At 38.0% G+C, this 27,974-nt stretch overlaps 2 protein-coding genes across 3 annotated transcripts in view; both read right to left on the reverse strand.

Moving 5' to 3' along the window:
• The window catches only part of TBCA (tubulin folding cofactor A), a 98,431-nt gene that overhangs the window by 35,205 nt on the left and 35,252 nt on the right, over window positions 1–27,974 (reverse strand). The window lies entirely within an intron of this gene.
• On the reverse strand, window positions 5,026–5,466 carry LOC101330348 (large ribosomal subunit protein uL11-like). The gene has a single exon (XM_033852954.1). It carries the CDS (start codon window positions 5,449–5,451, stop codon window positions 5,041–5,043), a length of 411 nt encoding a protein of 136 aa, XP_033708845.1. The 5' UTR covers window positions 5,452–5,466; the 3' UTR covers window positions 5,026–5,040.

Here is a 27,974-nt window from a genome sequence, read left to right on the forward strand (position 1 = left end):
TCTGGAGTTATAAATATAGTCAATATAGCCCAAACACAAACTTCAAGTCTAACTCACCCAAAAAGATGTACTTAAATGACAGTATGTGATTTCGTAATAATGAAAAAGTAAAAGAAACAAAGATAAGATACTTGACCATGTGAAACTTATAAGTACAAAATACACAAAAATGAAGACAATTTTTAAAAACATAAGTAGAAAATATACTATATTCATGCTAATAACATGAGTAAAGCTAAAGTAAAGTGTAGTTAATCAGGTAAAGCTTCAAGTTTTAAGATTCTAGAGAAAAATGTGGATTTTGAAAAATTACTGAGCCAAGAACTTTAAGGCTAACAATCTACTTTCAAGAGTTCATACCCTAACAGTCCTCCTCAGTAAAAGAGACAAATGTTTAGTAAAGGTTACTTTTCTACCAAAACCATGCTTCTAGTACAAATACTGAAGAAAACATGGACAAAGCAAGAGATTATGTATATTTTTTATTAGAATAATGCATTTTGAAACTGCAAGCACATCTACCCTCTGAAATGTAGATAGTGTGCATCTTTACCTAATTTAAAGAGATTTCAATTTCTTTCTTATTAAGTAAGAAAAAAAGCAAGAAAAGGGCCTTGGAAGAGCCAAAATTAAGGTCAAAATTCACACTAAAGTTTATATATATGATTTATAGGAGAGATCTTCATGTCCTCATTCAGAGCAGTTACTCTTTAAGTCTATTTCTACAAATTTGGTTTCTTATAAATTTACACAAAAATTTGGTTTCTTGTATTTTAAAGTAATAGATGAGAAAGGGGAAAACTAGTGCCATAGATAGGCATGCTGATAGAAGAAGTAATGACAGAAATCTCACTAGGGATGAGAAAGAAGACCCATATAAAGCAAGGCAGTTAGGAGCACTTCAAGGAGAATATAAAGGCCTCAGCAACCTGATAACCCCCTAAAGTGGTCTTACCTTTACTTATAATAAAGGACAGCGATAAATTTAAGTATTAAAGAAGATTAAATGAGGAGCAGCAGGACCAGGAAGGGTAAAAAGGAAAAAAAAAAAGGTTACATGATATGCTCTGTTTAAAAACAAAGAAACTGGGAGATGCAAGACGGAAGAGATATGGGAACATATGTATATGTATAACTGATTCACTTTGTTATAAAGCAGAAACTAACACACCATTGTAAAGCAATTATACCCCAATAAAGATGTTAAAATAAATAAATAAATAAAACCAAAACACTCTCTAAAGCAGAAGAAAAAGAAACTTTTAATAGAAATTTAAATGAGAAAAAACTAATACTCACGGAGCTATGTCTGGTTGTGTTGCACTGGGAAGGTCAGGAGGTAGTCTTCTTGAAGGGCCTTACTAAAAAAGCCTTCCCCTCCTTGGCCCATTAATCACAGCCAAATTTCTGGTTCTTAGGCTCAAAATTTATTTTGTAAGCCCACCAAGAGTAGAATCATGTCTTAAGGGCAGAACAACGTTGATTAATGAGGCTGATGTATAATGCTAGAATGCCAATTTATTGACATACAATGAAAAGCACAATTGTTTCTGGCACTAGAAAAAAGTCTTTCAAAACGCAAGCCCACTCTCTTATGATAGGCAGACCCATGCGAAAAACCATAGCCTTACCAGAAAATATATTGGTGAGTATGGTACCAAAAAAAGGAAAATTAGATAAACAGAATTATTTCATAGCTTAAGCAGTTTTCAGTCTTTTCTTGGAGCATTAACATTCTAAGGAGGTGTATCAGAAGCTCTCTTTGTTTTCTGTTGTTTTCTGTGCTTGAAATCTTTTTAAGATTTCTTTTGGAGGGGGAAAAAAGTTCCATTGCTAAAAAGTAAAGTAAAACTACTGTTTTACTTAAAGGAAACAGGGTGGCCTTACAAACATTAAAACTGTACTCAGAACACCCCCATCTCCTGGACAAGGCTTTAGGTGGACAAAACAGATATTTACCCTGTGATTTTCTTTATTTTGTGCTTTCACTGTTGACCAAGCTTCCTTCCTATTAATACACTTAACACACTCTTTGTGGAAAAGATAATCCAGTCAATCAGTTAACAGTCTAGTCTTATAAGACTAGAACCCATTCTCTCTTTCAGACATCTGTGTATCTTTATTATGACCTATTAAATATTGCTTTCATTTTATCCTCTGAGATTAAATCTTATTTCCAGTTTCTTAGGTAATATTTTAATATAATCCTAAGTATTAATAGTGGTATATAAACTATTTTATAAATGTTTCCAGTCAGAATGGTTAAACTGAAATCGTTTTTTGGTGTTTTTAAAAAAGTAAAACTTGAAAGTTTGACTATTTAGTAAGACTCCATCCTTAAGGCTGTATTCAGCTGAGATGTTGTAAGGAGTTGAATAGTGTTGCCCAAAATTCATGTCTACCCAGAACCTCAGAATGTGATCTTATTTGCAAATAGGTTCTTTTTTTTTTTTAATTTTATTTATTTTATTTTTGGCTGTGTTGGGTCTTTGTTGCTGTGCGCGGGCTTTTCTCTAGTAGTGGCGAGCAGGGTCTACTCTTCGTTGCGGCGCTTCTCATTGCGGTGGCTTCTCTTGTTGCAGAGAAGGCTTCTCTAGGCTGTGCAACTATTGAGCACGGGCTTCAGTAGTTGCAGCACGTGGGCTCAGTAGTTGTGGCGCACGTGGCCTCAGTAGTTGGGCTTAGTTGCTCCGCAGCATGTGGGATCTTCCTGGACCAGGGCTCAAACCTGTGTCCCCTGCATTGGAAGGCAGATTCTTAACCACTGTGCCAACAGGAAAGCCTGGAAATAGGTTTTCTATAGACATAATTCATTAAGATGAGGTCATACAGGATTGGCATGGGGCCTAAGTCCAATGACTGGTGTCCTTATAAGAGACACACCAGGAAGAAGACCATGTAAAGACAGAAGCAGAGACTGGAGTTATACTGCCAAAAGCCAAAGAAAACGGAGGATTGCTGGCAACCATAAGAAGCTAGAAGAGGCAAGGAAGGATGGAGGGAAGAGCATGATTTGCTGACACCTTGATTCCAAACTTCTAGCCTCCAGAAATGTGAGAGAATAAATTTTAGTTGTGTTAAGCCACCTAGTTCACAGTAATTTTACATTGGCAGCCCTAAGAAATTAATACAGATGTTAACACAAGCTGAATTGCTTCTTTTTAGAGAAATATTTGTGGAACACCAATGCTTTAAAGGGCTTGAATTCCAGTGATCTGTTGTTACTAGGAGGGAACAAAACAGAAACCTTCCAGTTTCAAGTCTTAGAATCTTTTCACTATACCATATTCTCCTATCCATCTGTCCATCCATCCATCCATCCATCCATCCATCCATCCATCCATCCAATAGTTACCATATGCTTACACTGTGCCAAGCAGTGGGCAATGAACAAGTTAAATACTATCCCTTCCTTCACAGTGAACTTGTCTAGTCTCACTCAGTAGGTTGTGGAAATCCTTCCATGTTAATGCATACAGCCCTATATCAGGTATTTTTTAATAACTATATGTACGGTGTTTCACTGATTGCATGCAGATTTTAAGCAATATCTTATCGATGAAAACTTAAATTATTTCCAATTTTAAAGTATTATTGTAAACACCGAGATGAACATAATTGTACATACATCTATACCCTTGTCTGCATATCTTATTTAAATGAAAATCATAGCATGGCTTCTAGGTCTAAGGGTATGTACATTTTACTTAGTGATATGTATTGCCAAATTGCCCTCCATAAAGACTGTACCAACTGACATTTGCATCAACTGTGAGAAGAGAGCCCATTTCTCTCACTAACACTTGGTACTGGTGTTTTCATTTATGCCAATGTTATAGGTGACCAATAATATCATAGCTGTGCTTGTATTTTTGTGATTATTAGTGAGTTATAGTCATTAAGGGTACAGTCTGACTTTCTGAATTTGAATGCAGGTTCCACTGGTTCAGGTTCCTTAAATTCTTGGTGCCTCAGTTCCTCAATGGTAAAGCAAGGATAACAACAGTATCTGCCAATAGCTGGGAGAACTAAATGGGTTAATATCTATGAAGTACTTACAACCATATGGAGTTCATAGTGTTATTATTTCATATGTCATCCAATTCTCCTTTCTTTGTATGTAAATTTTCTGTTTATATTTTTATCTATCTTTATGGTGGAGTGTTCATCTCTCTTATTAATTTGTAAGAACTCTTTTTATATTCTAGATCTTATCCTTTATCTGGCATGTAGTTGGTAAATACTTTGCCCAATATGTCTCTTGTTTTTCCATCTTATTTGATTTTTCTTCCTTTTACCTCCTTTTCTGTTCTGTTCTCCTGGAGAAATTTTATTGTATAATGTTTATATACTCACGTCTATCAATCTTATCTCTATGGCTTCACGATTTATGTGGATAAGAAAGCACTTTTCACAAAATATAGTATTTTAATTTAATGGTAAAGTGAAAGACAGCTAACATTTTTGTTTTTCTTGTTTAGGAGGAGAAACTTCTAGAAGACTTGAGAAGTAATTTCTTGGTAGAGTCTCATTAATTTAATATTCAGGGTGGGCATTACTGATAGATGTGGAAACTTATTACAATCTTTCCTCTTTAAAGAAAAAATGAAAACAATTAGTGATTTGGGACATTACTAAAAAGATTTTCTAGAGTTATAGTTCTCCACAAAGAGTGGCTACAAGTCTCCTGTTTCAGAATTTCTCTCAATCTTAAACATTTTCTCTATAAGCAAATGGGTGTCTAGATCCTATGAAATCATATATATAGATTTTACATATTATGAAGAGATTTTGGTTACTGATATCCTAGATACAAAGGATCACAACATGGAAAGACAGGCTATTAACTGAGGTACTCAACTTTCATTCATTGGCAAATGCCAAATTAGAAACGAAACTTTTTTTTTCCCCACTGGTTGTCAAATAACACTTTATTATTTTCCTTTGCAGTTCTTAACTAGCTGGGCAATCCACCACACCACTGTTGATGTCATCTAAGATGTCGTGAAGGTGGCAGCCATCAACATTGCAGCCCACAGACTAGGCGGTCCCCAGGATCTCTTTAATGGTTCCAGAGAGTTCTCTAGCTAAAGATCGATGCCACATCTGTCGGGCAATGTTGACAATCTCACCAAAAGTGATGTTTCCACTGTGCTTAATGTTTTCCTGCTTCTTTCTGTCTCTTGGCAGTTCCTTGAGGGCTCTGATGATCAGGGCAGAGGCAGAAGGTACCACCTCAATCTGGGCCTGTCGGTTCTGAATGGTCAGTTTCACTGTAATCCTCAGACCCTTCCAATCACCAGTTGCCTTGGCGATGTCATCACCAACTTTCTTTGGAGACAGACCCAGGGGGCTGATCATGGGGGAAAGGGCAAATGTGGCACCGACTTCTCCACCGGTGCACCTCAGGTACACAACTTTGATCTCATTGGGGTCGAACTTAGGTGGCATGGTGGAGGCGGCTGGCGTTGGTGTCGGATGAACCCGGATTCAGGACAACCAAAGAAAGTTGCACCTTGGCCTCCTCCGAGCCGAAAGCCGAAAGCAAAACATTTTTAATGCATATAATTTGCTCAATTTTCCTCTCAAGGGAATTAATTTTTCAAAGGAAATTTCATTATGTTTACCTAGGCATGCCTCATCACTCTAGTTCCTTTCAGCTCTGTTCTAATTACAATCCAAAGCTGGCATCCTTTGTGGATTTTCTTGCATGCTTTCTCCCAGGTAATTAATATGATTTAAATAAAATTGTATTTAACATAGCACCTATGGCACCATGCAGAACACCACCTCCAATTCAATATGATGCCATCATTACCTTTGGTATGATCCAACTGCTAGTTTTTAGCCCATGTTGACAACTAACAAGAACTTAATTTCCCTAAAACAGTATTAACTATTCTAGTGAAAATCAGATATTAGCTTCCTGCCTACTGAATATGAATTTTGTAATTCTACTCTATTAAAGCTAACACAATAAGAGCATTCAAGTTTATTTGGCTTAATTTGTCCTTCACATACCCATATGCATGTTGTTCATTCTTCATTATTCTGTACACCCTTTACATACATTCTTAAGGGCAAACATGAGAAGCACAGTTTTATACGTCCTACTCACAGGTTTGCATTAAAAACAAAACAACAGACTGAACTGCCCTGGAGCCTGAGGGGAGGGTGGCCTAACTGAGGCTGCTGGCTCTGGAGGGGCCCCACCAGCCAAAGCTGCGACAGTCCTGGGGACCACGGGCAAGAGGACAGACAGGAGAAGCAAGAAGAACTACAATCCTGCAGCCTGTGGAACAAACGCCACATTCACAGGAAGAGAGACAAGATGAAAAGGCAGAGGGCTATGTACCAAATCATGGAACAACATAAAACCCCAGAAAAACAACTAAATGAAGTGGAGATAGGAAACCTTCCAGAAAAAGAATTCAGAATAATCATAGTGAAGATGATCCAGGATCTCGGAAAAAGAATGGAGGCAAAGATCGAGAAGATGCAAGAAATGTTTAACAAAGACCTAGAGGAATTAAAGAACAAACAAACAGAGATGAACAGCACAATAACTGAAATGAAAAATACACTAGAAGAAATCAGTAGCAGAATAACTGAGGCAAAAGAACGCATAAGTGACCTGTAAGACGGAATGGTGGAATTCACTGCTGCAGAACAGAATAAAGAAAAAAGAATGAAAAGAAATGAAGACAGCCTAAGAGACCTCTGAGACAACATTACACGCAACAACATTCGTATTATAGGGGTCCCAGAAGGAGAAGAGAGAGACAAAGGACCAGAGAAAATATTTGAAGAGATTATAGTCAAAAACTTCCCTAACATGGGAAAGGAAATAGCCACCCAAGTCCACGAAGCGCAGAGAGTCCCATACAGGATAAACCCAAGGAGAAACACGCCAAGACACATAGTAATCAAATTGGCAAAAATTAAAGACAAAGAAAAATTATTGAAAACAGCAAGGGAAAAACGACAAATAACATACAAGGGAACTCCCATAAGGTTAACAGCTGATTTCTCAGCAGAAACTCTACAAGTCAGACGGGAGTGGCATGATATACTTAAATTGAGGAAAGGGAAGAACCTACAACCAAGATTACTCTATCTGGCAAGGATCTCATTCAGATTCCATGGAGAAATCAAAAGCTTTACAGACAAGCAAAAGCTAAGGGAATTCAGCACCACCAAACCAGCTCTACAACAAATGCTAAAGGAACTTCTCTAAATGGGAAACACTAGAGAAGAAAAGGACCTACAAAAACAAACCCAAAACAATTAAGAAGATGGTAACAAGAACATACATATTGATAATTACCTTAAACGTGAATGGATTAAATCCTCCAACCAAAAGACACAGGCTCACTGAATGGATACAAAAACAAGCCCCATATATATGCTGTCTACAAGAGACCCACTTCAGACCTAGGGACACATTCAGACTGAAAGTGAGGGGATGGAAAAAGATATTCCATGCAAATGGAAATCAAAACAAAGCTGGAGTAGCAATACTCATATCAGATAAAATAGACTTTAAAATAATGTTACAAGAGACAAGGAAGGACACTACATAATGATCGAGGGATCAATCCAAGAAGAAGATATAACAATTATAAGTATATATGCACCCAGCATGGGAGCACCTCAACACATAAGGCAACTGCTAACAGCTATAAAAGAGGAAATTGACAGTAACACAATAATAGTGGGGGACTTTAACACCTCACTTACACCAATGGACAGATCACTCAAACATAAAATTAATAAGGAAACACAAGCTTTAAATGACACAATAGACCAGACAGATTTAACTGATATTTATAGGACATTCCATCCAAAAACATCAGATTACACTTTCTTCTCAAGTGCACACGGAACATTCTCCAGGAGAGATCACATCTTGGGTCACAAATTAAGCCTCAGTAAATTTAAGAAAATTGAAATCATATCAAGCATCTTTTCTGACAACAATGCTATGAGATTAGAAATCAATTACAGGGTAAAAAAAAAAGTAAAAACATAAACACATGGAGGCTAAACAGTACATTACTAAATAACTAAGAGATCACTGAAGAAATCAAAGAGGAAATCAAAAAATACTTAGAGACAAATGACAATGAAAACACGATGATCCAAAACCTATGGGAGGCAGCAAAAGCAATTCTAAGAGGGAAGTTTATAGCAATACAAGCCTACCTCAACAAACAAGAAAAATCTCAAATAAACAATTGAAACTTACACCCAAAGAAACTAGAGAAAGAAGAACAAACAAAACCCAAAGTTAGCAGAAGGAAAGAAATCATAAAGATCAGAGCAGAAATAAATGAAATACAAACAAAGAAAACAATTGCAAAGATCAATAAAACTAAAAACTGGTTCTTTGAAAAGATAAACATAATTGATAAACCATTAGCCAGACTCATCAAGAAAAAGAGGGAGAGGACTCAAATAATAAAATTAGAAATGAAAAAGGAGAAGTTACAACATAAACCGCAGAAATACAAAGCATCCTAAGAGACTACTACAAGCAACTCTACGCCAATAAAATGGACAACCTGGAAGAAATGGGACAAATTCCTAGAAAGGTATAAACTTCCAAGAGTGAACCAGGAAGAAACAGAAAATATAAACAGACCAATCGCAAGAAATGAAATTGAAACTGTGATTTTAAATCTTCCAACAGGGCTTCCCTGGTGGCGCAGTGGTTGAGAGTCCGCCTGCCGATGCAGGGGACACGGGTTCGTGCCCCGGTCTGGGAAGATCCCGCATGCCATGGAGCGGCTGCGCCCGTGAGCCATGGCCGCTGGGCCTGCGCGTCCGGAGCCTGCTGCTCCACAACGGGATGGGCCACAGCAGTGAGAGGCCCGTGTATCACAAAAAAAAAAAAAAAAAATCTTCCAACAAACAAAAGCCCAGGACCAGATGGCTTCACAGGTGAATTCTATCAAACATTTAGAGAAGAGCTAACATCCATCCTTCTCAAACTCTTCCAAAAAACTGCACAGGAAGGGACACTCCCAAACTCATTCTATGAGGCCGCCATCACCTTGATCCCAAAACCAGACAAAGATACTACAAAAAAAGAAAATTACAGACCAATATCACTGATGAATATAGGTGGAAAAATCCTCAACAAAATACTAGCAAACAGAATCCGACAACACATTAAAACGATCATACACCATGATCAAATGGGATTTATCCCAGGGATGCAAGGATTCTTCAGTATACACAAATCAATCAATGTGATACACCATATTAACAAATTGAAGGATAAAAATCATATGATCATCTCAACAGATGCAGAAAAAGCTTTTGACAAAATTCAACACTCATTTATGATAAAAACTCTCCAGAAAGTAGGCATAGAGGGAACCTACCTCAACATAATAGAGGCCATAAAAAACAAACCCACAGCAACCATCATTCTCAATGGTGAAAAACTGAAAGCATTTCCTCTAAGATCAGGAACAAGACAAGGATGTCCGCTCTCACCACTATTATTCAACATAATTTTGGAAGTCCTAGCCATGGCAATCAGAGAAGAAAAAGAAATAAAAGGAATATTAATTGGAAAAGAAGAAGTAAAACTGTCACCATTTGCAGATGACATGATACTATACATAGAGAATCCTAAAGATGCCACCAGAAAACTACTAGAGCTAATCAATGAATTTGGTAAAGTTGCAGGATACAAAATTAATGCACAGAAATCTCTTGCATTCCTATACACTAACGAAAAATCTGAAAGAGAAATTATGGAAACACTCCCATTTACCATTGCAAGAAAAAGAATAAAATACCTAGGAATAAACCTACCTAGGGAGACAAAAGACCTGTATGTGGAAAACTATAAGACACTGTTGAAAGAAATTAAAGATGATACCAACAGATGGAGAGATATACCATGTTGTTGGATTAGAAGAATCAATATTGTGAAAATGACTATACTACCCAAAGCAATCCACAGATTCAATGCAATCCCTATCAAATTACCAATGGCATTTTTTACAGAACTAGAACAAAAAATCTTAAAATCTGTATGGAGACACGAAAGACCCCAAATAGCCAAAGCAGTCTTGAGGGAAAAAAACAGAGCTGGAGGAATCAGACTCCTTGACTTCAGACTATACTACAAAGCTACAGTAATCAAGACAATATGGTACTGGCGCACAAAAACAGAAATACAGATCAATGGAACAGGACATAAAGCCCAGAGATAAACCCACGCACCTATGGTCAACTAATCTATTGCAAAGGAGGCAAGGATATACAATGGAGAAAAGACAGTCTCTTCAATAAATGGTGCTGGGAAAACTGGACAGCTATGTGTAAAAGAATGAAAGTAGAACACTCCCTAACACCATACACAAAATGGATTAGAGACCTAAATGTAAGACGGGACACCATAAAACCCTTAGAGGAAAACACAGGAAGAACATTCTGACATAAATCACAGCAAGATCTTTTTTGACCCACCTCCTACAGTAATGGAAATAAAAACAAAAATAAACAAATGGGACCTAATGAATGGGAAAAAATGTTTGCAAATGAATCAACGGACAAAGAATTAATCTCCAAAATATATAAACATCTCATGCAGCTCAATATTAAAAAAGCAAACAACCCAATCCAAAAATGGGCAGAAGACCTAAATAGACATTTTTGCAAGGAGGACATACAGATGGCCAAGAAGCATATGAAAAGCTGCTCAACATCACTAATTATTAGAGAAATACAAATCAAAACTACAATGACGTATCACCCCACACCAGTTAGAATGGGCATCATCAGAAAATCTACTAACAACAAATGCTGGAGAGGGTGTGGAGAAAAGAGAACCCTCTTGCACTGTTGGTGGGAATGTAAATTGATACAGCCACTATGGAGAACAGTATGGAGGCTCATTACAAAGTTAAAAATAGAATTACCATATGACCCAGCAATCCCACTACTGGGCATATACCCAGAGAAAACCATAATTCAAAAAGACACATGCACCCCAATGTTCATTGCAGCATTATTTACAATAGCCAGGTCATGGAAGCAACCTAAATGCCCATCGACAGACAAATGGATAAAGAAGATGTGGTACATATATACAATGGAATATTACTCAGCCATAAAAGGAATGAAACTGGGTCATTTGTAGAGACGTGGATGAATCTAGGGAGTGTCATACAGAGTGAAGTAAGTCAGAAAAAGAAAAACAAATATCACATATTAATGCATATATGTGGAACCTAGAAAAATCGCACAGATGAACTGGTTTGCAGGCAGAAATTGAGACACAGATGTAGAGAACAAACGTATGGACACCAAGGGCGGAAAGCAGCGGCGGGTGCTGGTGGTGGTGTGATGAATTGGGAGATTGGGATTGACATGTATACACTGAAATGTATAAAATGGATGACTAATAAGAACCTGGTGTATAAAAAAAATAAAATTCAAAAGAGAAAAAAATGTTAAAAAAAAGAAAAAAAGCTAAAAAAACAACATAAAACAGGATTATCTCCACTTAAAAGAAATTCCCAAACCAGAAATTCATCCATTTAAAATAAACTCTGATTGCACAACCACTACTATGTAGCACTTAACTAGACATAGTCCAACAGAGGTCAAGTTGGTTCTAAGTTAAAAAATCTAGCTGGAAAAGAAAAAATTTAAACAAAAGGAAACAACTGTTTTCTTTAGCTCGACAATGCAGCCTTCAAACTGTCACTAGAATTCCTTTGCTTTACTTAGATAATTCAATAAACAGACACAATGTCTATAGAATTCCAAATTTCTCAAAAGGACATTAAAGACCCCCTGGCTGTATTTCTCATTATACACTCCACGCTTTTTTGTTTGTTTTTGTTTTTGTTTTGGCTGTGTTGGGTCTTCGTTGCTGCTCGCAGGCTTTCTCTAGTTAGGGCGAGTGGGAGCTACTCTTCGTTGTGGTGCGCAGGCTTCTTATTGTGGTGGCTTTTCTGTGGAGCACACAGGCTGTAGGCGCGCGGGCTTCAATAGTTGTGGCACGTGGGCTCAGTAGTTGTGGCTCCCGGGCTCTAGAGTGCAGGCTCAGTAGTTGTGGCACATGGGCTTAGTTGCTCCCCGGCATGTGGGATCTTGCTGGACCAGGGCTGGAACCCGTGAGCCTTGCATTGGCAGGTGGATTCTTAACCACTGTGCCACCAGGGAAGCCCCAACACTCCATGCTTTTTACACATCTATCATAATGTCCATAAAATGTCCCAAGTATATCCAACTCATTTCCTAAATGGAGATTTTTATCTTATTTCTTTTGCTAAGAGAACATGATTCCCCTTCCCAATCCTCAACGCCTCATCTTGACCACTCACTCAAGATCTACTTCAAATGTCATTTCTTCCAGGAAGCCTTCCTCAACTCACCCAGCAGAATTTTAAACTGATTTCTTATCCAAATAACTATAACCGAAATAGTTGTATCTTGATGACAATATACATCTACGTAATGTTTTACAGTTGAGCTGCTTGCACAATAGTATCTCTTTCGGAAATATATGAGAATAACATCCCCAAAAGTTTTCTAAAGATAAGAGCTTACAATTGAACCATTTTCCTGTTTCTTTAAACCAATAGCTACAGCCACTCCTGAAGTTTTTGACATAAATATGAAAAAGCTCATGTTCCTAAGGAAACTATCAGAAGTCTATCAGCTAGGTGTGAACACTCACATCTGCAGATCTGATTCTTAGACTGAAAGTATGACCAAAAGCCTTTGTTAACAACAATGACAATAAAAACAAAAAGCAGGCAGTCCTTTCCTTATTAAAACATGAAAGGCTAGCCATCTCCAGTGACTGTTTTCCAGCTTTCTGCATTATTTAAGTGTTAGCAGTGGGATTATTTATGTGATGGGAATTTTAAAGAAAGTAGAGGATTCCATAAATCAGCTTATATAAGAAGTAATTTACCAATTCTCCTACTCAGGTCAAATAAAATTTAAGCCAATGGAATGTCAGAAGATCTGGGTTTTAGTTCTAATTCTTGACTACCTTGTAATGTGATCTTGGGTAAGCTGCTTAATTTCTCTGGGTCTCAGGTTCAACATCTGTAAAATGAGGGGGCTGGACTAGATGATCCCTAGGGTATGTTGCAGCTCAAAAATGGAAAGGAAGAAACGCATCTTAAATTCATTTTATCAATAGTGGAAATCAAACCATCAGCAGAGACTGATAATTTTTTCTATTTATTTACAAAGCTGATAAATAATATTCTGAAACTGACCCTAAAATGCTTAGTTGGGTTTTCAGTCAATAAATCTAGCACTTAAAGTTTAACTATCAATTTCTCTTCTCTTTACTGATATATCTTTCATCCTTAGGTCTCAAAAGTTGCCATAAAATTTCTTGTTTCTATGCAATTCATGATATAATTCATCCCACTCTGGTGTTTCAACAATTTAACGGTTCTAATTGCCTTATTATCTGCTCTGGTGCAGTAGTAAAGCCTCTGAACATTTCATTTACCTTACCAACAAGAAATCCCATATATCTCAGCCTTAAGGATATTACCTCTACCTCTTGGATGAGCAGAGGCATGAAGAACTTAAGCTCTCTGGAAAACCAATATAATCTATCACTATTTAACTGTTTGTCAATGTTTATGCCTGTCTCAACTCACATTTAATGGGGCTTTTTATTGTTATTTTCCACTATAAAATTTTGAAGACACCTAAATGTCACTAATTCCCTTCTAAGTTTAGCATGTCTATTGCAATGTTCCTTACCTGGGAGACACAGTAACATGGTACAAATGAATGCTATGGAATTAGGCAGACTAACTCCAAATCTTAGTTCTGACCTTTGCTATTTATATGACCTTAAGCAAGCTACTTGCCTCTTTGAGGCTGTTTCCCCAAGTAAAATAGGAAGACTAACTACTCTACAATACTGTAGTGAATATAAAGTAAGTACAGTTCCTGGTCTGATGCTGCACACGTAACAAGTATTCAGTAACTGTTACTCATGTCCTTCCCATACCAAGTGCTCCCACTTGGCTGTGATTCTGTTTGTTGAGCTGGCCAGTTTGAAAATAGATTTTAGTCACTAGCTGCTTCTATAGGAGTGTTTCCAAATGGCTGGTTGTAACCCATTAGTCAGGGTTCTAATCCATGACTCCTGAAATCAATTCAGTGGGTTTTGGTCAGCACTGTTTTAATGGAAGAGAACAGAATGGAACTGGAAATATCAGAATACATTATAAGTGCTAAAAATAGGAATACTTCATTAAACTTTTGTTCCAGTTTTATAAATGTGTGTGTGTGTACTGTGCCATGATGAAAAAAAAAAGTCTATTTCTTACTCTGGGTTGGATCAAAAAAGTTTGAAGTACACTGCTCTATAGAGAAGGTCAGTTATCTTTAGTTGGATCACTTCCCTTCCCTGCCCATCTTTTCCAGGGAATGTCCTACTAAGACCAGCATTCAGTATCTCAAAGTCAAGAAGCCCACCAGCACTACTCCCCTACAGAAAAAAGTTATATATATATTCCTGAGGCTACCTACATTGTTAATAAGACCAAGAGGCAGAAGTGATACCCTTAGAAATACTTTTCTTAACTACTCATCAAATCCTTTCATATTTTGCTTCTTTTGAAACACAGTAGCAAGTAAAAGGCTCCTTGGGGGCCTTAAAAAAATAAAAATAAAAACAGATACTAAAGAAAGTTACAACCAGAAACCCAGTTATTCAAATAAGAATTCAACATTAAAATCTAAAATGTATTCCATAACCACAACCCCTTCAGTAAAATACATTAATCTTTTGGGGAGAATATTTTATCTTTTAAAGCAGATCCAATTTTTTTCTTTCATTGTTAATTTTTTTTAAACACTTATTGTAGTTGATTTACAATGTTGTGTTAGTTTCAGGTGTACAGCAAAGTGAACCTGTTATACATATATCCACTTTTTTTTTTTCTAAGCTTCTTTTCCCATATAGGCCATTACAGAGTAGTGAGTAGAGTTCCCTGTGCTATACGGCACGTTCTTCCTAGTTATCTATTTTATATATAGTCATGTGTATATGTCAATCCCAATCTCCCAATTTATCCCTCCTTTCCCTTATCCCCTGGTAACCATAAGTTTGTTTTCTACATCCATGACTCTACTTCTGCTTTGTAAATAAGTTCATTTGTATCCAGTTTTTTAAAGATTTCACATATAAGTGATATCATATGATATTTGTCTTTCTCTGACTTACTTCACTCAGTATGATAATCTCTAGGTCCATCCATGTTGCTGCAAATGGCATTATTTTGTTCTTTTTTATGGCCGAGTAATATTCCATTGTATATATGTACCACATCTTCTTTATCTATTCCTCTGGTGATGGACATTTAGGTTGCTTCCATGTCCTGGCTATTGTAAATAGTGCTGCAATGAACATTTGGGTGCATGTATCTTTTTGAATTATGTTTTTCTCTCTAGATATATGCCCAGGAGTGGGATTGCTGGGTCATATGGTAGCTCTATTTTCAGTTTTTTAAGGAACTTCCATACTGTTCTCCATACTGGCAGTACAATTTACATTCTTACCAACAGTGTAGGAGGGTTCCCTTTTCTCCACACCCTCTCCAGCATTTATTGTTTGTAGATTTTTTGATGATGGCCATTCTGACTGGTGTGAGGTGCTACCTCATTGTAGTTTTGATCTGCATTTCTCAAATAATTAGTGATGTTGAGCATCTTTTCACATGCTTTTTGGTCATCTGTGTGTCTTCTCTATGTCTATTTAGATAATAGACATGTCTATTAGATAAGAGAAATGTCTATTTAGATCTTCTGCCCATTTTTTGATTGGGTTATCTGTTTTTCTGATATTGAGCTCATGAGCTGTTTGTATATTTTGGAGATTAATCCCTTGTTGGTTGCTTCATTTGCAAATATTTTCTCCCATTCTAAGGGTTGTCTTTTTGTTTTATGGTTTCCTTTGCTGTGCAAAAGCTTTTAAGTTTAATTAGATCCCATTTGTTTATCTTTGTTATTATTTTCATTACTCTGGGAGGTGGGTCAAAAAGATCTTGCTGCTTTTTTCCAATGGTGGGAAGGAGGTGGGCCTGGCTCCGCACGGCCTTGGGGCCAGAGCCCAGGTCCCTGCCCGCCCCAGCGCCGGCCTCCAGCCAAGCCCTGCGCCTCCGTCCTAGGTCACAGTGGCCGGAGGTGCGCCCAGGTCCACAGGACAGGCGGGCACAGAGGTTGCTTGTGTTGGGGTGGGGGGTACGGCGAGGTTCCGGCATCTCCGCAGAGCATTGCAGGTCCGGGCCTGGGGGCACCACAGCTTGCTATTCTCTCTGCACCTTCCTGGCTCTGAAGCCTCGAGAACACAGCTAGGCATCAGTAGTTTAATGCAGAGTTTGCCTGCTGGGAACTAGAGGCCTGCTGGGGTCTCAGTTCTTGACTGGCCCCGGAACATGAGGTTGCCAGGCATGTGATGGCAGCAGGTAGGAGTGAGCTGCTGGTGCAGTGATGAGCAGGAAAGGAAGGACAATAGCTGTTGGCCTGTGAACCTAGGCAAGAATGACCAGCCAACACAATCCAGACCAAGGTCCGTGGGCCCAGCTCAGTCCTGTGTGGCTGGTCAGTGGAATAGACCTGCAGGTGTGGCTCTTGTCACTCTAAGACTGGCTTCAGGACAGATCCTGCTGATGAGCCCAGGGCACCGCCCTCAGTTCTCCAGGAGAGTGCACCTGAGTGGAGACAAGGGGGTGTGCCCAACTCACAGCACAGCGGCCACACACGTCCAGTCTGCTTGCAAGGGCAGTGGAGAGCCAGGGGAAGGCATGGCCTTGGGAGTGTCCTCTGATGAAAAAGAACCTGCAGGCTTATAAAATAACTTTTGTGTGAAACGTTGGTGTGTTGAAAAGCAGTTCTGTGTGCTTTTCTCCTTGGTGTGGATCAGCAGTGCTGAGGCAGCAGGCGTGACACAGAAGTGTGAGCAGAGATGGTCTGGAATTCCCAAACTCCAGGGAAACTAAAGGTGACAGCCAGCCTAGTGAAGAGGACAGGAGTTGGGGGCCGGTGGCGGTGGGGCAGGAAGGCGCCCGAAGGCAGCAGTGTCCCACCTGTGGTGGCGGCAGCCCAGCAGGTGCCCCTTGTCGCAGGGACCTAATCCTGGCTCCAGCCGGGTGGTCAGCGGAGCTGCAAGGTCTTCTGGGTGAGGAGACCCCACAGTCCTGAGCTGTTCTTTGCTGTGTTTGGTCATCTCCCCCCATCCAAGGGGAGAAATCTAGATGAGGTTTAAGAATTAGTGCTTTAAGAATGTGGATCTCGTAGTTGAGATCTTGGAACACATGTTTTCAGCACAAGGTGTTAAGGTGAATGGAAGAATTTAACGCCTTTTCAAGGAGTGTATCTCCATGTGGGCAGAACTAGAGAATAAATGGGTCTTAAATTAAAAAATTTTAAAGATCTTGCTGTGATTTATGTCGAAGAGTGTTCTGCTTATGTTTTCCTCTGAGAGCTTTATAGGGTCTGACCTTACATTTTAGGTCTTTAATTCATTTTGAGTTTATTCTTGTGTATGGTGTTAGGGAGTATTCTAATTTCATTCTTTTACATGTAGCTGTCCAGTTTTCCCAGCACCACTCATTGAATAGACTGTCTTTTCTCCATTGTATAGTCTCGCCTACTTTGTCATAGATTAGGTGGCCATAGGTGCGTGAGTTTATCTCTGGGCTTTCTATCCTGTTCCATTGATTTATATTTCTGTTTTTGTGCCAGTACCATACTGTTTCGAATACTGAAGCTTTGTAGTATAGTTAAAGCAGATCTAAGTTAAATGGAAGTTGGGGGAGGGCTGTTAGGGAAGGCTTTTTCAAGAAAATAATGTCAAAGTTAGCATTTGATGAATGAGTAAGAATTAGCAAAGAAGAGGGAAAGGGTATATGACAGGAGTAGCAAGCAGGGTGGCAGCATTTTAGGTACCAAGAAGAGCACAAAAGATTCTAAAGTGAGAGAGAATATGGAAAGTTGGTTTGAAAATTAAGTAAGGCTGATTCATTCGGCGTGGAGAAGAGCAGCAAAAGATAAACAAGAGAGTAAGGGCCCAGAACATAACCTTATAAGGTCATACTAAAGAATCTGGATTTTTCCTAAGTGTATTTAACAGACTTATCAGGTGAGTGACCTACTCAATCATATTTACCTTTTAAAAAGATTATAAAAAAAAATCACTGTGACTGCAACATGGACAATGTAATAGAGAGGGGCAGGGCTAGGGCCACGCAGATAAGGGGAGTGTGATTGTAATACAGGAGAAAAATGGTTGTGGTCTACTCAAGAGTGGTAGCTGTGGGAATGAAGAGATATAAATAAAATTGATTATTTTAACCAGAGTGAATAATGGATGTGGGAAGATAAGGGAGCTGGAGAATCCAAAGGTAACTGGGCAGATGGTGGTGTGGTAGTGCCAGTGCCTGAGATAAGGAGACCAGGAAGAGTGTGGGAAAGAGAAAATATAAAATTAGGACCTTATTATACTGGAGGTGCCTATGTGACATTAAAGTGGAAATGTCCAGAAGTACCCAGACCTAGAGTTCAAAAGGAAGATATATATGAGGGAATCAGGAACATACTGATGTAACTGGGGTCATAGGAGTGAAGGAGGCTGCTCATTGGAGTGTTTACAAAGTGAAAAGGGAAAAAAGCCCCAGGTAGAGCCCCAGAGAACATTTGAGAGAGGGTAAGCTACACTAATGCAAGAAGTATTGACACAACTGTCTTTTGTTAAAATTGGTGTATAACTGACATATAATATCATTATATTAGTTCGGGTGTACAACATAACGATTCGACATTTATATGTATTGCAAAATGATCCCCACAATGCCCATCACCATACAGAGTTACAAAAATTTTTTTATTGTGATGAGAAATTTTCTGTCTTATTTACCACTATATCCCTGTCATGCAGACAGTATATGTCATATATCAGTGGCTCAATCAATTTCTGTTACATAAATAACAAAGGAAGAAAAAAACAAAAATAAGACTGAGAAGGAGTAAAGAGGGGAAGACCAGAGTACTGGTCTTCTGAAGGGAAGTAAAGAAGGGAAACCAGAGTACTGCAGTATCACTGTAGCCAAGGAAAGAAAGTAGGATAGAAAGCTTTTCAAGGAGGGGAAAGTAATTCTGTCAACGGCTGCTAGTAAGTAAAGATAAAGACTGTTAGATATTATGAGTGACCTTTGTTTCACTGCTGATGAACTCTTTCGAGAAGTCTGGCTCCTAGGGAGGGAAATGAGATAAAGGGTTTTTTGCTGTTGATTCTTTAAGATATTAGTGACTTCAGCATGTTTGAATACTTTTGGGAATAAACTTGAAAAGAGATTAAAGAGAAAAGACAAACACTTAACAAAGGGATGGGATTCGTACACAGATAGAATGATGCTTTTAAATAAAAGGTTAAGATCTTTGATTCTAAGAGGAAGTAATGAGTACAGTAAGAATAAAGATGCATGTAAATCTCTAGGTTTGATGGCGCTTGGGACACAAAGAGCATGTGATTCTGTCATTAGCCAGGGAAGACTTCAGGAAAGAAGTAATGATTAAGAAGAGACCTAAAAATTGAGGACTAAGTAAGTATTATTCAAAGCAGTATGCTGGGGAATGTTCTAGTCAGAGGAAACTGCATATTTAGAAAAGGGCTGAAGGGAGATTTTATATTAAATAATTGATATATTTACCAATCCTAAAAACATAGACTAGGGAAGTTAGCTTGAGCCTGGATTTAACCCTTGGCTAAACTTCCTTTACTCCTCAGGCTGCTGCTGATAAAGTTCAGGGAATACTTTCTACCCTGAGAGGCCACTCTAGTTATCCCAATCAGTACTCTCTCTAACAATTATGGATTAGAAATATTTGAAGAACTGAGCACTGATTCATCAGCCTGTCATTCAGCTATGAATCAAACACTTTTTGAGTAACTACTAAGTTCAAGGCACCATCCTGCATTCTGAAGACTGCAAAGAGAATAAAGCATGTTGTGTCACTCTCAAGGAGCTTAAGTCCCTTCATGGATAGAATAAGTGAAATGTTACCTGAGGCCCAGAGCCCAAAGCAAATATTTACTCCTTCTTTCTACCCCTTATTCCCCATCTTTCTGTTGTCTTATGTCTCTTCCATCTACATATCTCTCACTGATCTCTCCCCTTCTTCTCCCAACCTTGCTGGTCATAAAATTAAAGTGTAGAAAAATTTTAATATTTATTCTATTTAGTAAACTGTTTCATATTTCTAAGACCTTTAAACAAAAATCAGGTAATGTCAACATTTTATATTCTAAAGAAAAGAAAATAAACTAAGTTATTTCTGTAAAAGGTCCTCAATGATTTTTTTCCCTATATGTCATTGGTCTCCAAGAAAATACAGAAGACATTTGGGGACTTAACATTTGAGGACTTAACTCTCAGTAAATACCCCAAAATGTTCATGTAATAGAATTTTAATTTTGCTGAAATACAGTTATGGTTATGAGCTGTGGTATTCAGGAACAAGTCACCAATATGGTGAATGAGTCTGACAACTGTCCAGAATCCAATCTCAGCGTAGCTGTTCTGTTCTTTCTTTTGTCTGTGTGTGTGATATAACTCTAGTAAATGAACTAACCACAAACCAACAAAAACCCATTTTGTTTCTTTGAGGAAAAAGAGCCAGAAAAGAAAGTCAATTGCTATTGGCAGTGATAACAGTAAGTAAAGGAATCTAAGAAAATTACTGCGTTTGCAAATGTGGGGGATTTGAAAAGATCTTGGAACACATTCCTTAACAAAACATAAACTGTCTATTGTATTTTCCTCCACTTCCATGCCATTTTCTAGCAACATGACAAATAATAGCTGGAAAATTAATTGGTCTGAGACCTGGAATAACTATCAGAGTTCTTAAAGATTTGATAATCAACTACAGAATTAAGGTATTTAATCACACCATTAGACTCAAAAGACTAGCTAGGAAAAATAAATGCCAGAGTCAAAAGTTATTGCCTTACTAAAGGATAGCATGTTAACGGTTAGAGGCATGGACTAAGAAACCTAAACCCTAGATTGGAGAGCCTCTATTTTGCCTCTTAATATCTGTGTACCCTTTTGAAAGTCACTTAATTTCTGTTAGCCAGGTCCTTGGAGAAGCAGACACTAAGATGGGATAAAACTTGCGAGGATTCTGTCAGTGCAAATATCCATGAGACAGCAAATGGGAAGGGAGCTGGAGAAGGCTGGGAGGGTCATCAGACCATGATGCAAGTCTGAGCCTGAATGAAAGAAAGAGTGAGGACAGGTTAGAAGGAAGCATCCTAGACTGCCATACAGTTTTAGGAAGGTTTGGCAAGGCCACTGGGGAGTCCTCAGGCCAAAGGTGGCTGTTACGGGAATCCCATGTCCCTCAGGAAAAGGTCTGTCTGCCACTAGCTGTCAGCAGCTCATGGGAAGCAAGGCTTTGGGAAAAATGTAGTAACAGATTTCACAGTCCAGTAGCAGGGGCCCTTGGTTAATTATACTCCCTGCATGTGGAAGTCTTCAAGTTCCATTCTCACGGCTACCACAACCTCTTCTGATTTTCACATCTATAAATTCTCTATTTTTGTCCTTCCTACTTTACAAGTTGTCCCAAATATCATGATAGGCACTAGGGATATAATGGTGAAAAAAGAGCAACACGGTCTCTGCCCTCAGAGAACATACACTCTAATGGAAAGATCCAGAGAAGCAAAGAGGCAATTAAATACTGTGTGGATTAGTCAGACTGTCACTCACCTACAAATCTAGACTTCTTAGTATGACATACACAACTGTATCCTAAATTATTTTATCAACCATTCTCTTACTATCTCCTCAGTACCCACATACCCTAGATGCTCCAGCCATCACACACGTTTTTACTCACCCCTGAATATAATATACTGATTCACACCTCCATGCTTTTATACATATAGTTCTATCTAGAATGTGACTTCTGCAAGATCCCACTCAAATGTCAGTTGTCATAAGCCTCCTCTAACCCTAGAGCACTGGTTCTCAACAAGGACAATTTTATTCCCTACCTACCAGTGGAGCATTTGACAATGTCTGGAGACCATTTTGGTTGCCACAAGTGTGTGTGCATGTGTGTGTTGGGGGGAGGGGTGGAGAGGGAAGGTGAGCTACTGACATCTCGTGGGTAGAGGCCAGGCTTACTGCTAAACACCCTACAATATAAAGGAAAGCCTTCGCCCAGTCCCCAACAAAGAATTACCCAGGGCAAAATGTCAAAAGTGTAAAGGTTGAAAAACTCTGTCCTAGATGCAGTTTGTCATAACCTGGTCTGGGTTCATGAAGCATTCTGACCTTACTCACAAGGCCTTTGTCTTTCTCTGAAACCATAAGCTCCTATAAAACAGAAGGTGATATTCATCTTTCATATCCAATGACCTCACATGGTCTCGTCACTTTTACAAATTTGTCAAAGTAAAATAAAGGTATAAGTCGGTGCACTGGTGGTACTCAACAGGTGATCTCATCCTGGCTCTACCACTTCCTAGCTGTTTATCTTTGGGAAAATTATTTAAACTCAATTTCTTCATCTGTAAAATGGGGCTCACTGCAATTATTTCATGTACAGATTATGAGGGTGAAGTGACACATACATGAAATGCTTAGCTATGTATGACACATAGTGAAAGCTCAAAAAATATCAACATTGCTGTTCCCATGACCTTTTAGGTTGTCAAAAGAAGCAAAGGGAAGCTAAAGATGGGAGCAGGAGGTAGTGAGAAGAAATTTTAGAAGCAAAAAACATTAGTATTCAGCAAGTCAATTTTAAAAGTGATATATGTCTGCCTTTCCCTTTTCAGCGTTTTTCTCATCACTCATTGGGTTTAAGGTAGTACTTTAATATTTATTTGTAATTCAGAGCAATGCTATAATACTTATTTTAATTCAAAATACTGTCCTTCCTACTAAAATGAATTTAATTTAGGTCACAAACTTAGTTTATCTAAGGGCAGTAGCACTGTATTCTAAATGAAGTATCACTAATTTCACAATTTTATACATCAAATAAGGAAGACACTGGTCTGAATTTTCACAATGAGTATAAACCTGAACATCTGATATTATGTGATGTTAAGCTACGATATATCATGCGTTATGTGTTAAACAGCACTTATGAATGTTCATTCAAGTGAAAACTGGTGATGGTGTGAGAAGTTGATTTTGGCAAAAATTGCATAACAAAGTTCTGGTGAACAGTGGTTAATGTTTAGCATAGAGCCGTGCACATAGTACATGTTCAATAAATAGCTACTGAAATAAATCCAATGAAGGAATCCTCAGAACTGGGAAAATTTATGACAGTCCAGATTGGCAATAGTATTAGTACCTGACAGAGTGGTTCCAGTTATCAATTCTCACATCTTCTCTCCCCAAAACTGCTCAAATCTGTTTATTGGAAAATATTTTTCTCATGAGAAGAAAGGGACTTTCAAGGGCTGTAGCAGCCAGTTAAAACTGCAAGAAAGGTAAGCTTCTATATGCCTGCTGCTAGGGAAAGAACTGGCTGTTGATGTCTTCAAATTTACTGGCCACCTCTTGTTCCAATGGTAGTAAAACCTGCATATGAAGAGTGAATGGGTTTTTTTTGTTTTGGCTGCATTGGGTCTTTGCTGCTGCGCGAGGGCTTTCTCTAGTTGCGGCGAGTGGGGGTTACTCTTCGTTGTGGTGTGCGGGCTTCTCTTGTTGCAGAGCATGGGCTCTAGGCATGCTGGCCTCAGCAGTTGCAGCATGCGCACTTAGTAGTTCTGGCCAGCAGGTTCTAGAGCGCAGGCTCAGTAGTTATGGCGCATGGGCTTGGCTGCTCTGCAGCATATGGGATCTTCCCCGATCAGGAACCGAACCCGTGTCCCCTGCACTGGCAGGTGGATTCTTAACCATTGTGCCACCAGGGAAGTCCCGAAGAGTGAATGGTTTTTGTCCACTTGGTTCCCAACAGAGAATTTCAGCCTTTAGAAGCATCTCAAACTTGCCACTCAAGACCTATTTCAATATTTCTAATTTATGAAACCAAAATTTCAGCCAAGTGGAACATTAAACTGGAGAATACATTTCAAAAATAAGATGGAAAAAAAGGATTTACCTTATTTTACTTTTACAGAAAACATCTATTCCAGAAGAAAGAATTGATTGGTATTAATAATATGCACTTGACCTTTACAAAAAAAAACTATTCCTAGCAAAAAAACTATGCCCCAATACAACCTTCAGTAATAAACTTAACTCCTATGCCTAAACCTACTTTCAGATATTAACTTGGTAGTCATAATAATAAATCCACAAACTGTAAAAAGCAAACTCTCATAAATATGTTTCATTTTTTTTCTTGGTTTTGAGCTGGCATGAGAAATAATAGAAATTCACTTTGCATATATATCATTCATTCCTGTGGTCACAAAAAAATGTACCATCCAGGGGCTTCCCTGGTGTCGCAGTGGTTGAGAGTCCACCTGCCGATGCAGGGAACACGGGTTTGTTTCCCGGTCCAGAAGGGTCCCACATGCTGTGGAGCAGTTGGGCCCGTGAGCCATGGCCGCTGAGCCTGCATGTCCGGAGCCTGTGCTCCACAACAGGAGAGGCCACAACAGTGAGAGGCCTGCGTACCGCAAAAAAACGAAACAAAACAAAACAAAAATGTACCATCCAGACCACAAATTAGGTACTATGCTTTTGTTTTCACTTTAAAGAATTATGAAAGGCCCCAATTTTTGGTGAAGTCTTAATTTATCCAGATTACATACATCGCAACATTATTTAACCCAGTCAATACATTCTTCAACATTTACTTATATCATGCAATCAGCTTCTTCAAGATAAAACTGTTTTGAAAACCAACTCAAATCTCTATTAGCTTTGTATTTGGAATTACTATGAAGCATGAAACATAAAACATCCAAGAACTATTTTCTAATCTCTTCTCTAAAGAAGTACTATTAAAAGCAATGCACCTAAACAAAACTTTATTATTCTAATTCATAGGAAGTCAGCGTTAAAGTTTACTTATATTTTAAAGGAAATTACATTTTTTAAATTCTTCCTTATATATAAATACATATACATATAGACCAAATCTTTAAGAATAAGATTTATTTCTGGAAAATAACCAACTATTTATAATACTTATAATTTCACAGATATAATACTACTGGAAATTTTCTGAAAAATATCTGGCCTTATTATGTTAAAAACTATCTTAAAATGATCACTTTTACTATATATAATGTTCTCTTTGTCAGCAAAAAATATATCAGCATTTATTACTCCCATATGACTTCTATAAAATATTTTGGTTACAATAATCAAAATGTAATATAAAATAATTTCTTATTACACTAAGAATTTATTTTGAATTTTATTCACTTTTTATACAGCAGATTCTTATTAGTTATCCATTGTACACATATTAGTGTATATATGTCAACCCCAATCAAGCATTCTTAAAGAGTACATAGACTCTAAACTTTCAGAGCAGTTAGCATTCTCAAAAGTATTCTGGAAAATGCACTGAGCTATAAGATCAAATATAGCAAGTGGCTATTACAGTTCACTGATGTATCAAAAGCTTAGAAAATGAATATAATAGTGTTAGTCTTTCTTTAAAAGGCTAATGTCTATTAACAGCTAAAAACAGGGCACAGTAGGGGATTAATACGTTGTTGTCTGAATCACTTTCATCAGTTTAAGTACCTATTAGTCCTTATTAGCAATGTGCTAGCAAGGTGCTATTGGTCTTTTAAAGTCTATTCTGCTTATTCTTAGTCTCTTTGCCCAGATAGATTCTTTGGCAATAGTATTTGAAACATAAAGTTTAGATATGTATTTTCCTTTAGCTTTTTGAATTTAAGATTTGTATTTGAAAAATGTTTTCTCCTTTTAGGACTCTGTTCAAAAGTAATTTAAATTGTTCAGCACATCTGTACACCTAATCTGTTATTATCTTATAATTTTCAACAGTATTAAAGTACTCTCCAAAATTTCTCTTAAGGGGAGATATCAAGATGAATCTTCTCAGAAACCAAAGCAAGTCATGTGCTCTCCTAAGTAAGTACACTAATGCAGAACTGAGTAAGAAAGCAATGTTCAGAAAGTAAAACTGGACTGTTTATTAAACTAACTTAGTTCTAGCATAACCAATAGTTATTCTTTGGGTATCATAAATGTATTGTTTAAAAACTAAAATTCAAATAAAGAACTGAAAAATAACTTATTGTCAAAGTTTACTAAACCTAGTTTCAAGGATCAAACTTTGAATAAAATCTAACAGATTTTTTTTTGTAATAGTTTAGAACAGAAAAGTCATTTTGAGGAATTCACATTTGTGCAATGACCAAGTGTAGTGTAGTAATTTTAGAAAGCTTCCTAGTTCTAGCTCTACCAGTAATCAGCTGGATAATCTGGAGCAAATTATCTCCCTCTCTTGACTGTTTTTGTTGCGGCGGGGGTAGTGTTGGGAAACTGGGAGATAGAGAATCTCTAAGGGGTATTTCATCAGCTCTACAATTTAGTGTTTCAAAAGAAAAAGATTTTCTCCTTTTAGGACTATAGTCAGAAGTGAAATTAATGTAAATTGTTTAGCATACCTGTATGCCTCATTTGTTCTTGTTATTTTCAACAATGTGGAAAGTACTCGCCTATAAAAACTAAACATACTTGGACATTTTCACTTATCCTGTTGAAGTGGTTCAGAGCAAGCCTCCCCAAAATGTGTCACCTTGGCATATGGATTATTTTGAGCTAAAAGGCAATAGAGATCCTGTGGACTCAAGAGAAACTTTTGCCCCTCACTTAACTACCAAGAAGAATTTAAATTGGGGGTCTTTCCCAGAATTAGAATTATTAGCAGAAATAAATTTTATCTGAGTGACCCATCTGTATGGCAGGGCAAACATCTAATTACCAAACATCTGTTCTTATTATCCTGTGAAATGTCCTTCCCCTCTTTGATGTCACAGACCCTTTTCCACTCCTCCTTAGCTCAGGATAGCATATATACAGTTGACCCTTGAGCAACCCAGGTTTGAACCACGAGTCACCTATACATGGATTTTCTTCAATAAATATACCTGTACCTGCCAGTTCCACACCCACAGATTCAAACAATTTTGGATCATGTACTATGTTTATGATTCTCAGTTGGCAGAATCCACAGATGAGAAATCTGCAGATATGGAGGGCCGACTGAGATGAACATTCAAGGATTTTGGCATCTGCAATAAGTCCTAGAACCAATCCCCTGTAGATACTGAGTGACAACTGTACCTCACTTTACCTGTCTTTGAACCTCTCATGTATGTGAGTTTCCTGTATGTACAAAATTTTATTTTATTTTCTCCTATTAATCTGTGTCACATCAATTTGATTATTAGACCAGTCTAAAAAACCTTTCAAGAGTAGAGGAAAATTTTTCCTTTCCAACACTTTTGGCGAGCCAGCCAGGAGATCCCACCCGGTTGGGCACTACTCATTCCCAAGCTGCTGAAGTAGGAAGATTCTGGGACCTCTGACATGAGCCAACAAAAGGTAAGAATTCTTACCACATCAGACACCCGGATCTCTACCTGCAGAGTCTGGTGGAAGAATGGTGGTGAAAGTCTCGTTTTCTCCCTTTCTCAATTTAGATTAGCAGGAAAAAATACTTATGGAACTAGTTCCTTCGGTTTAGCAACTCTTGGTTATTTGGTATGAGTACTCATGGGTTTTGTTGATCCTTTTCCTCCCAGAAATGGTCACTGTTTTCTTGTTCTATGTCTTAAGAGCTTAGCTTTGTGACTAGTGAAAATATTCTCTCTGGTCTCTGCCATCCAGGAGGTGCACTTACCAGGGTGCACCTGGTGGCCAGTTGAATAGACTAGGGTTTGGAAAATCTCTTTGTACTGCCTGTGCCAGTTCTCAAAGGAGTTTGTCCCAGTCCAT

This window comes from Tursiops truncatus, chromosome 3, assembly GCF_011762595.2.
Source record: "Tursiops truncatus isolate mTurTru1 chromosome 3, mTurTru1.mat.Y, whole genome shotgun sequence".
Lineage (NCBI taxonomy): Eukaryota > Metazoa > Chordata > Mammalia > Artiodactyla > Delphinidae > Tursiops > Tursiops truncatus.